Genomic DNA, 11,909 nt, shown 5'->3' on the forward strand with positions numbered 1-11,909 from the left:
GGTGGGGCCCAGCCAGTCCTGCCATGGGGCGGATGGGCTAGGCCTGCTTCGGTCCTTTGCCTGCTCGTTCCCCTCAGGATTCTATCCTGGAGTTTAGCTTTTCACGCTGCCCTCTGCAGTCAGGCTTGGGGACTGTGGTCTCTCCTTTTGGGCAACAAGGCGAGGTGTCAGTGATGAGATCAGAACCAGTGTGTGCCAGCTGACCTTTTGCCTTCTCCAGTATTTACAGGCTGTCACTGACTGAGAGCAGGCGGAGGGCAGGTTCCCTGCTGGCTCCCAGGATGGGCCTGGGCGAGTCGGGATGGGAGGGGGCCTCCCTTCCTCGGCTGGACTGTCCTGTGGCTCCGGATGCCACAGGACAGGCGTCCTCTGTTTTGGGGAACTGGATGCTTTGTCGAGCTCTTTGTAAACTTCCTGAAAGTGTAACTACTTCTATTCAAAGTAATTATTCATCATTAGGAGAGGCTGTAGGGAAAATATAAAGAGTTGTAGGACAGGCTTCCTCCTCAGAATTTCAGTCACGTGAGGGAGGGCAGACTTACCAGAAGATGAGTTGTCGTGGGCTGCCTGGGCCCCGCACCCATGCAGCAGCTCGGTTAGGGAATGCTGTGGGTGGGCGGAGCTGATGGGGCCCGTGAACCGGAGAGGTGCAGCCAGGGCATCCCACCCGCAGATGCTGGGGACGGATGGAGGCCTGGAGGTAAGAACGTGCACAAGCCGCCCTCCATACAGAGGCCACGGTCATGTTACTCTGGGTTTTTCCTCCCCTGAAGCCCTTCAGTGGCTCACTTCTGGTCTGGTGGGCATGGCCGTGGTGTGACAGCAGAGCTCTTCCTTCCTTCTGATCTCTTCTCCTGGCTCAGGTCTCTGTCCAGAAAGCTCTCTCTCAACCCTCCCTTAACCTGCTACTTGAAGCTGTGCTCATTTCTTTCCCCATCAGTTCGGCATGTCCCTCTGTTTTATTAGTGATGCATTTGTCTCCTTCCTGGTCAGTGAAATCCTTGAGGGCAGGGAATCTGTGAAAATGGACTGACACAGAAACTGGCAAACACACACAAATGTGACCACGGAACGTCTTTCTAAAGAATGAACGGCAAACCCAAGACCCGAGGGATGAGGAGTTAGACATGTGAAGGCTGGGAAACAGCACTGCAGGGCCAAGTCAGTGAAGGCCCAGCTGCTGGAAAGAGCAGGGAGCACTTGAGGAAGTAGAAAGGCATTTGAGGAAAGGCAAGTGGCATGAGGACGGCCAGGGAGCGGGGAGCTTGCTGTGGGTTCCTTCTAAGAGCAGTGGGGAGCCACCAATAGTTTTTAATGGACAAATGACACGATATGATTTACATTTTAAAGAGACAACTGTGGTTGCTGTATGTTCAGGAACTGAAGAGGGCAGGAGTAGGTGAGTCAGTAGAATGTCCTTGTGGTAGAGGTGATGGGACAGAAGGGGGCAGGCAGCCTCCAGACTGAGTTTGGGGGAACACGTGACAAGGTTCAGGGTGTGTTGGCTGAGGGGTGTGAGAGATAGGAAGTAGAAGATGGTCCCCAAGCCACTTGTTTGAGCACCTGAGAGTTGGGTGACGTTACTCCTGAGATGAGAAAGCCTGGAAGAAATGGAGATCAAGCATTCGGTTTGGAATAGTAATGAATGAGGATGAGGAAACGAGGCTGGAAGATCAGTGAGGACCAAATCGTGGGAGGAGCTGCACATCAACCTAAGGAATTAAGCATTTATTTTGATGGTGATGAGAAGTGACATACTGAAAGTTCTGGCTTTGGAAATTTAGTGTAATAACAATGTTTTCTATCGACTGAAGAGAAGAGATTATAGGTGGAGGCCAGCAAGATTGCTGCAATGGTCCAAGGAGGAGGTAATGATGGCTCGAACAGCACAGTGTTCTTGGACTGGAGGGACGGGCAAGGTCACGGCTGACTTCCAACCCAAGACAGAATGACAGCACTGTTGGCAGAATTAGGACATCCAGTGCAATGATGGTTTGGGTAAGAGAAGATGATTAAACTGAATTGAGCAGAGCAGTTGGGACTAGAATTGTCACTATGAAAATCTATACGCTGTTGAGTGTCAGAACCACAGAAGTGGATCAGATCCCTTCTGGGGAGAACGTTGAAGGGTGAGAGAAGAGTCCAGGGCTGAGGAGCCTAAGACTGGTCCTCAAGGAGGGGGAGGGGCATCACTAGTGTGTGGCCGGCCGTGTTTGCTGCTGCAGGGCCAGAACTGACCACACACTGGTTCGGTTTCTGGTCACCTGCAGAGCCTGAGCAGTGGTGGATGATGGCAGAAATGGAAGTGCAGGTTATGGAGGGAGGAAGTAGTGAGGAAACGGAGGCACTAAATATTTAAAAGTCCTTGTGGAGGTTGAGGGATGAAAAGTGGAGAATCAGCAAAATGGGGGTTGGAAAGCAAGGCTTTAGTGGACAGGTTTCTCTCGGGGAGCAAATCTGGGCAGAGACGCAGAAGACACAGTGAGGCTCCTGAGGACAGAGGCAGGAGGGAGGGAAAGCTGGCCGGCGGTGCCAAGCAGTGCTGGGTTGCAAGGCAAAAATCAAAGCAGGCTTCTTGTGAAAGGGGAGGGTGGCACGGGAGAGCCACAGGGTGGCAGTCATATCTGCGTAACTAAGACGAAACTAAATGAGGCTCAGCAGGCCCTTCTCTGGAGGGAAGTGTCCAGCTGAGGGAGCCGTGGGAGTACCTCCGGTTTGCGGTGGGTCTGACCAGGCCAGAACCCCTGGCTTCTGTCCTGGGGTCTGTGGAGTAGCGGGCGCAGCCCAGAGCAGTCACTAGCAGGATGAGGGGAATGGGATTTGAGATGATGTTTTATATGGCGTGGAACTGAAGATGCTGAGCTGGAAGGGTGAGTCGAGTGTGGCATGTTGCAGGGAAAGAGGACAAATGTAGAACCATTGCTGGGAGCCAGGCGGAGTCTGGATGCAGAGCGACTGTGGAAATAGAATTGCCCCGGCTGTTGGGCGTAGAGGCTGCCAGGTGGATCGTGGGGGCCGCCCGCCTCGGGAGATTGGTTCACATTCAGCAGCTGTTGGTTGTGGTTTTGTTTTGCTACTCTCTTGATTTTTTAAAAAAACATTCTATTGACGTATATTAGGTTGAACTGTGTGAAATTACTATCTGGCCAATAAAAATGGCAGTTTTTTGTGGTTCAACCTAGTATGTACAGAAAATTGTAAATACAGCTCAGTGGATTTTCACAAGTGAACAGACCCATGTAATCAACATCCCAGAAGTGCCTTTGTGTTTCTTTCCAGCCACTCCCCACCCACCATTTCTGATATCTTAGAGTGGTTTATACAAATAGAATCAATGTGTTTGGCTTCTTTCAGTCAACATTACATTTATGACATTTATCCGTATTAGGTTTAGCAATAATTCATTCTCACTGCTGTGTAATTTCCACTGTGACTATTTTAATTGGTCAGGGATATTGTTGATGGGCAACCACTTTCTTTGCATTTTTGGCTGTCATGAGGAGTGCTGTTGTGAATGTTTCTCTTCCTTGTCCTTTAGTGGACACATGCGTAGATTTGTTAGGTTTAGACCGAGGAATGGAGTCGCTTTGTGATAGATGTATCTCTTCAGCTCCCATTAAAGTTAGCAGTTTCTCAGCTTGCATTGTTTAGTGGGTGAAGTCCACTCGGTTCTTTAGGAACCTGCTAGGTTCCTGCTCTAAGTGCTGTGTACTGTGGAGCCAGGGGCATTTGCTTCCCTCCTGGACTCCTGTCTTCTGCAGCTATGACCCAGAAGGGCAGCTTTGCCGGGAGACTGGGAGGGGAGAGCCCCCCGAAGTTACAGAGAAGCAGGGGTTTTGAGGACCTTGAGCGTTCCCTGGGCCCGATTCTTCTGCTGGCCACAGCCCCCACTTAGGATGGCATCCTGAGACTCACTGGGAGGTGTGGCTCTCTGCAGTCACGTCCCAGAATGGCACCCGACATGGTCAGCAAGGTGTGCTTCCTGGGTAACAAGATGCCATCAGGAGTCTGGCTGCCCCCAGCATTCACAGCCTTCAGTCACGTCTGGCCAGGAAGGGGCACAATGGCTGAGAATCACCTCAGGGCATTTGTTTTCCAGGGCTCTGGGTGGCACCAGGGGAGGGAGAATGACTGTCAGATGATGATGGTTCAAACACCTGACTACTGGTTACCTTAGAAAGAAGGAGGTAGCTCCTTTCTCCTGGGGGTGGGCAGTGCCAGATGCCAGAGTACTGCCAAGCTGCATTCTCGCTGTTGGCAATTCCCATTTCTAGTCCTGCTCTCTCAGCCTGCCTTTTGCTTTCTCTGGAATAGTACTGGTACCAGCCAGGGTGCAGCCATCTTGCTGTGGGATGGGATCTGCCCTAAAGCCATCGCCAGACCAGGCTGTGCAGTGTGGCCTGTGCAGCCATGGACAGGCATAATACTAAAGGTGACCTCCAGGGCTTGCAGAATCTCAGACATCTTTTCTGATCTCAGGTGCTTCTTACAGGTCCTTGTTTGTGTGGTCTGATGAGCTGATGGCTTGGGACTGTCTCTGGGAACCCCCACTCCAGTCGGCTCTTCCTGTAGGAAACCTCCTGAGCCCTGTGCCTGCCGTCCCACCTCTGGTCCCTGCTCAGAGAAGCTGGTGCAGACATCTCCACAGAGTGAGAGTCATGTCCTTTATCAGTGTCAGGCACTCTGGCGAGCACGTCACATCCATTCTGAGCCAGGGCACAGTGAAAGCGCATTCTTTAGAGCTTCTGTTCTTGATTGTAATTTCCTGTCTTTTGAGAACTTCACTCTATTCATACAGGGAGATAAAACACATTTAAGAGAGAAAAAAAGTGTCATTGGGTGGCATTAACCAAAGCTACTGGAGATAAACATTCAGCATTGGAACTGTTTGCTGATAGCCAGTTTACGCTCTGACTCCCCTTATGGGGCTGTCCCAGCAGGCAGGCACCGAAGACTCAGGAAGCCCCCTTCCCATCTGCCTCTCCCAGCCAGGAGGGGAGATTACCTCCCTGTCCCTCTGTTCCTCTTCAGGCTGGGAGGAGGGTGCAGGGTGTGGCTCCTAATGCTGGGGTCCCATCTCTCCCTCACAGGCATCAAACAGAAAGGCCCAGTGCTGAGCAGCAGCCTGATGCACTCCGAGTCGGAGCTGGACAGCGATGATGCCATCTTCACTTGGCCAGACAGAGAGAAGGGCAAGCTCCTGCATGGTCACAATGGCTCCGTGCCCAATGGACAGACCCCACTTAAGGCCAGGAGCCCACGAGAGGAGATCTTATAGCCAGCCACCTGGTCTGTCTCCTCAGGGGAGGGTTGGCAGTGTCGGGGTCCAGAGCGTTGCCAGGCTGGTTCTCACACTTCCCATCTCAGTGGGCAGCTGCTCTCCCAGCATCTGCTGGCCACTCCCCCCGACATCCCCAGCTGGAGCTGCTACCCACCTGCATCCAGAGATATTCTCCAGGAACCCCGAACAAAGCTGTGAACGAAGAGGTCTCCTCTGTCCACCCATCTGGTAGCCACTCCCCCCAAATATCCTCACCTCAGGGCTTCCTTCTCTGCAAACCCCTCCATGCTCCGAGGGTGGACACAGCCAGCTCCGATGGCATTGTTGCTGCTCCCAGGGCACCTTCACAGCGAGGCCTGGCTGTGCCCCACACACCTGGCGACAGAACCAAGCACCACCAGTGTCCTGACTCCCAAGAGCCTGCTCCACATTCTTTGTTCTCTTCTTTGAAATGGAGCGGACCCTCTTGCTAGGGCCAGAAAAGTGACGCCCCTTCTCCTCACTACGGATGGCAGGCTCGTAGTGCAGAAACGGTGTCAGGCCCAAGATTAGGGGAGAACTGGCTGTTGTGTCAGAGCAGCTGGGTTGGACATAGGCTGCCTCCCCCTCTCCTCCTGAACAGTGCTGGCTGCTTCAGGGCTCAGGCCACCAGTCCCCCTGCCCAGAGTAGACAGTCACAGCAAGACTGGAATGTTATGGCATGAGAGCGCATGTGTGCGACTGTCCCACCATGTTCTCCTCTTTGTCTGACTGTCTTCTTGTCTCTTGCGTGTGTGTGTGCACACGAGTGTGCGTGCGTGCATCAGCTCCTTGGAACAGACTTCCTGATACCCTCCGGCCGTTTCCTCAGCCACTGTGTCTGGTTGAGGATGGGAGCTTTGGGGGAGTGACTTTTTAAAAAGAAACCTACAGTTTATATACTACTACACTACTGCCTGTTGTGAGATGATTAAACATGCTATTTAATTGTACGTGTGCCTGAATGTGCTGCTTTGTGCTCCACCACTGATCTGTACCATGGGTGCAGCTACCTGTGCGTCCCTGTGAGGTAATGGCGTCCAGCAGGAAAGTCCCGGGAGCAGCATCAGCGCTGTGGCTATTGGTGGAGGATGGTGTCACTCCGGGCCCTGATGCCAGCTGCTCTGGCTTTCTGTCCTTTCTTCTACACCTATAGCTCCCCCTCGCTCCAGGGCCTAATGCCCAGGCTGTGGGCCCTTGGTAGAAGGGACACCAAACAGAGGGCATCCTCACATTTCTGGAACTCCACTAGGTACTGCGTGTACAGAGGAAACTTACCAGGAAGCAAAATTCAAACCCCCAGGGCTGAAGGCTGCAGCCCTGGCCTTCCTGCGTGGGGGAGACTAATCCTTGTTCTTCCAGCTTCCCTGTGGTCCACCTATTAAGTGGAAGGAGCTGAAGAGGTGGTCACACACACACGCACTGAGAGTTACTCTCTGAAAACAGGTATGGAAAAGAGGTGGGTGGAATCGGGCTATCAGCCCCCAGAGATGAGAGTTTCAGGAGCATGGATCAGACCCCTACACATTCTTTGGTTAAGCCCAGGCCACTGTTACAACCCCTTCCACTCACCTAAGCCCCCAGTTTGTGCTTGGCGGTGGTGGTTACCCAAGTTTCCAAGATTTCCACCAGCACTGGGGCTATGGCTGCCACTCCTGTGCTCCCCCTCCCCCAAGAAAGAACTCTTGAGTTGTTCAGGTTTGACTTTGAAAGGTATTTATCAGGCTTTTTGGGTTACTTCATGGGAAAGACAGGTCTTGGCCAGCTTGCCATCCAGTTCTTAGTGTAGATTCAAACTACACTTCAGATTCCCCTCCCTCCTCACACCTAAGGTAACCAACACGTTTCTGTGCATCAACACCTGCGGTTCCCATGAGGGCTGCTTAAAAGAATCACCTGGGCAACTTTTAAACCGAACCCACACCCAAAAAGTTTTGATTTTTGAACATCTGACTGACCTCTTGTTAATTCTTCAGATAATCTGTGCAGTCACACCATGCCCTTGATGAGGGGGGATAACCCTCAGCAGCTCAGCTCTAAGACTTGCAGGCCACATGGGTTTGGCAGACGAAGAGGGGTAAGTACCCAGACACCCAGTACCTTTTAACCACCTCAGGGAGAGGCCCCTGGAGCTGGGTGAGGCAGAGATCAACTGTTCACCAAGCCAGGGTCCTGTTCAGGACACAGCTCATCTATATCTCCAGACCGCTGCACAATATGGGCCGAAGAGAGGAGTTCCATCTTCAGCCCTGGCCCATTACATTTTCTATGCGACTCCCACTCTCTTCCTCTATCTGTTGGCCAGAGCAGAGGAGCACTCGGGGGACACTGAGGCCATGGTGGAGACACAAGACAGAACCTCATCCTGAACCACCATCTAGAAAGAACTGTCCTATCAGAATGGATGTTGGATCGTTATGAGAAAAATAAACTACTGTACTCGCCAGTACATAAAAAAAACCCTTAGGTTAAGATTATAGGCCCAGGCTCTCTTCTGTCATAGGTCTCCCTGGGCTCAAGTTCATTGCCAGGGTTGACAGTGATGCTTCGGCTCTGGCCCCCAAATGGCCACTTTGGATGTCTACCGCCCTAAGCAGCACAGTGGTACCAACAGCCACTGCAGGCAGGGGGGCAGAGTTGTGAAATCATAAACTTGCCTCCGTTGCCCCACATCCCAGCACAGCCTGGTAGAGACAGGGGAGACACCCCCCAAGAAAGCAGGGACAGCAGCGATTAGTGAAGAGGTGGTAGCTCTGGGAGCTCACAAAACTCACTTCACCATCTGCCATGTTCCCCCACCACAGGGGGGTGGCTCCTTAACAGAGGCGAGCAGGTAAACGTCACTGTCCCTAACCAAAGCAATGCCACTCTTGTGATCCCAGAGGCACAAATACTGCAGGTAAGAAAAACAAACACTAGCGCTAATAACACCAGCTACTGGAAAATAAAAGCACCTATAAATCTGCTGAACTGATGAAAAAGCAAAACAGTATCTAAAGAAGAAAAGAAAACCTCAAATAGAGAAATAACCCATCAAATACCATGACCAACCAAGATAACTTGGGAGTACAGAAAGAAAATGCAGAGTCTCCAGAAACCAATTTCACAGTCAAGGAAGACAGGAAGATGGTGATTTAAATGTCAGAGAATTTAAGATAGTGGCTGTGAAGAAACTCAACAACAAACAAGAAAGCTGAGAGAGGTGGTTCAATGAGCTAATGAAGAAAAGAAGTACTTTTACTAAGAGAATGAAACTATAAAAAGAAACTCTGGAGCTGAAGAAAACTCAATGAGTGAGATGAGGAATACACTAGAAAGCACTGGAAACAGCAGACCAGATGCAAAGAGAAGCAAGAGCTCAGAGACGGCAATCTAGAAGTGACCCAGGAAGGAGAACTAAGAATTTAAAATGGAAGAACTCTATGAAAACGATCTGACTACATTAGAAAGAGAAATGTAAAGATAACAGGAATACCAAAAGAGACAAAGGAACAGAGAGACTACTCAAAGAAATAATTGAAGAGAACACTTTCCAAGACTATGGAAAGAACTGGACTTTATAATAGAGAAAGTGAACATAAATAACATCTAATTGTATCAATGCAAAAAGACCACCTCTATATATGACACATTTTATTCAAACTGTCAAAAATCAATGGCAAAGATTCTCAAGGCAGCCTGGGAGAAAAGACTGATCTATAAAGGAAACCCTATTAAATTAGACTTCACAGAAGAACACTGTAAGACAGGAGCAAATGAAAGGGGAAATATTCTAAATACTGAAAAAGCAGAACCATTAGACAAAGACAATATATCCAACAAGTGATTCTTTAGAAATAAAGGCTTTATCGGCAAAAGCTGAGAATTTACCACTCTAAGACCTAAATTGCAAGAATTGTTAAAAGCAGCACTTTTATTGGAAACAAAAAGAGAAAAGTATACAAAACTGAGTATAATGACTAATGGAAGGAGGAGGTTGGCTACCTACCTACATCAGAACAGAACATTGAACAATTAAAGGTTCAAGGAGGGGGAAATAGATGTGGGCATTAAAAAATAACTGTTTACTATACTTTGGTATGAATGCAAAATGTAAAAAGGGATAATTTGTGACCACAAAAATCATAAAAGCAGAGGAGGAAAATAAGTTAAATAGGTATGAAGAATTTTAAACAAACTAGTGGTAACCACAAAACAAAAATCCTAAGCTAAGATTCCATACATAAAGAGGAAATGGAGAAGAAAAATCATAAAAAAGACACCAAACTAAAATAGCAGAAACAATTACAAGGGGGAATAAATATGGAGATACTAAAGCAAATAGAAAAAAAATGTCTGTAGTGTAAATTTCATCTATCACTAATTGTAAATGGACTAAAGTCACCAATGAAAAAGCACAGGATATATTAAAAAACAAATCCCAACAATGTGTTACTTGTGGGAGACAGATCTAAAGATAAACACAGGCTCAAAGTGAAGGAACAGAAGATGATACTTTGAGCAAATGGCATCCAGAGAAAAATGGGTGTGGCAGTACTTATATCAGACAAAATACATTTCAAGATAAAAAGGTAACCAGAGACCTCCGGCCAGATGGAGGCATAGGTGGAAACACTGTGCCTCCTCGCACAACCAAGTTTAAAGACGACAAAGTTTTAGTAACAAAAACGCAGCCAAAACACAGAAAACTGAACTGTACAGAAGTCCGACAACAATGAACCATTCAACCAGACAGGTAAGAGGGGCGGAGTCAGCTGCGGAGCAGGGTCAGGCAGGAAAGATTGGCCAGACTGACCCAGGCGTGCAGGCGGCAGTTGGCAGATCCCAGGTGTGGGTGGCAACGGGCGGACCCAGTGAGGGCACAAGGTGGCTGGCTGACCAGGGTCACACATGCACATACAGATAAATGCAGATAAACCAAGCGAAGGAGGGAGCAGTGAGACAGACTTCTCAGGCTAGGGCCCCAGTAATGGGAATTAAGAGCCTGAAAGCACCAATTGGGAAGACTTTCGGGGTCGAAGTGCCGAGAGAGGCTCCCAGAGAGTTTGTTGGAGAGACCCACAGGGTCCTGGAGGGTGCACAGGCCCACACACCCGGGAGCCAGCACCAAGGAGGCCCGGTTTGCTTTTGGGAAGCAGCAGAGGGGTCCAAAATCCGAGAGAGAGCAGAAAAAAATGCCACTGCCCCTCTCTGACCCCGCCCCCACATACAATGTCACAATCCAGCAACTAAGTTGCCCTGACATGGTGAAAACCTAGGGCTCTGCCCCTCCTATGTAACAGGCACGAACGCACCAAAACATTATGGCTCAAGAACTCAAAGCCCCAGAGCTGATAACTCTAAGTGACCAAGAAATAGCCAACCTATCAGATGCACAGTTCAAAACACTGGTGATCAGGACACTCACAGAACTGGTTGATTTTAGTCACAAATTAGAGGAACATACAAAGGCTAAACTAAGTGAAATTAAGGGAAATGCATAGGAAACCAATAGTGATGGAAAGGGAACTGGGACTCAATCAATGGAGTGGACCAGAAGGAAGAAAAACAACCAAAGAGAAAAGAATGAAGAAACAAGAATTCAAAAAAATGAGGAGAGGCTTAGGAACCTCCACGACACCTTTAAACGTTCCAACAGCCGAATTATAGGGGTACCAGAAGGGGAAGAGGAAGAGCAACAAGTGGAAAACTTATCTGAACAAATAATGAAGAACTTTCCCAATCTGGCAAAGGAAATAGACTTCCAGGAAATCCAGGAAGCTCAGAGAGTCCCAAAGAACTTGGACCCAAGAAGGAACACACCAAGGCACAGCATAATTACATTAGCCAAGATTAAAATGAAGGAGAGAATCCTAGAAGCAGCAAGAGATAAGGGGATAGTCACCTACAAAGGAGTTCCCATCAGACTGTCAGAGGATTTCTCAAGAGACCTTGCAGGCAAGAAGGGGCTGGAAAGAAGTTTTCCAAGTCATGAAATCCAAAGACCTACATCCAAGATTGCTCTATCCAGCAAAGCTTTCATTTAGAATGGAAGGGCAGATAAAGTGCTCAGATAAGATCAAATTCAAGGAGTTCATCATCGCCAAGCCCTTATTATATGAAATGATAAAGGGATTTATCTAAGAAAAAGATAAAAAATATGAACAGTGAAATGACAGCAAACTCACAGTTATTAACAACCACACCTAAAACAAAAACAAAGCAAACTAAGCAAGTAACTAGAACAGGAACAGAACCACAGAAATGGAGATCACATGGAGGGTTAGCAACAGGAGAGTGGGAGGAAGAGAAGGGGGGAGAAGGTACAGAGAATAAGTAGCATAGGCGGTAGGTAGAAAATAGGGGGAAGGGCAAGAATAGTATGGGAAATATAGAATCTAAAGAACTTGTGACACATGGACATAAATGAAAGGGGGATGGTGGGGGAGGGGGTGTGCAGGGTGGAAAGGAATGAAGTGGGGGGAAATAGGACAACTGTAATGGCATAATCAATAAAGTATATTTTTTAAAAAAGGTAACCAGAGACAAAGAAGGCCATTCTATAGTGATAAATGGACAACTCATCAACAAGACAATAACACATAAATATACATGCGCCCAGCATGAATGA

General features: G+C 48.7%; 1 protein-coding gene across 4 annotated transcripts in view; it reads left to right on the forward strand.

The window, feature by feature from the left end:
- Positions 1-6,088, forward strand: part of KIAA0319L (KIAA0319 like) — a 95,131-nt gene extending 89,043 nt beyond the window's left edge. For all 4 annotated transcript variants that reach the window (XM_053660317.1, XM_053660316.1, XM_053660315.1 and 1 more), the window contains exon 21: positions 5,091-6,088. In XM_053660317.1, the coding sequence (XP_053516292.1) occupies positions 5,091-5,278 (188 nt within the window). In that variant the 3' untranslated portion in view covers positions 5,279-6,088. The remainder of the gene's footprint in view (positions 1-5,090) is intronic.
- Positions 6,089-11,909: the final 5,821 nt, after the last annotated feature.

Source organism: Artibeus jamaicensis, unplaced genomic scaffold (genome assembly GCF_021234435.1).
Source record: "Artibeus jamaicensis isolate MK-2021 breed Jamaican fruit bat unplaced genomic scaffold, CSHL_Jam_final scaffold_847, whole genome shotgun sequence".
NCBI lineage: Eukaryota > Metazoa > Chordata > Mammalia > Chiroptera > Phyllostomidae > Artibeus > Artibeus jamaicensis.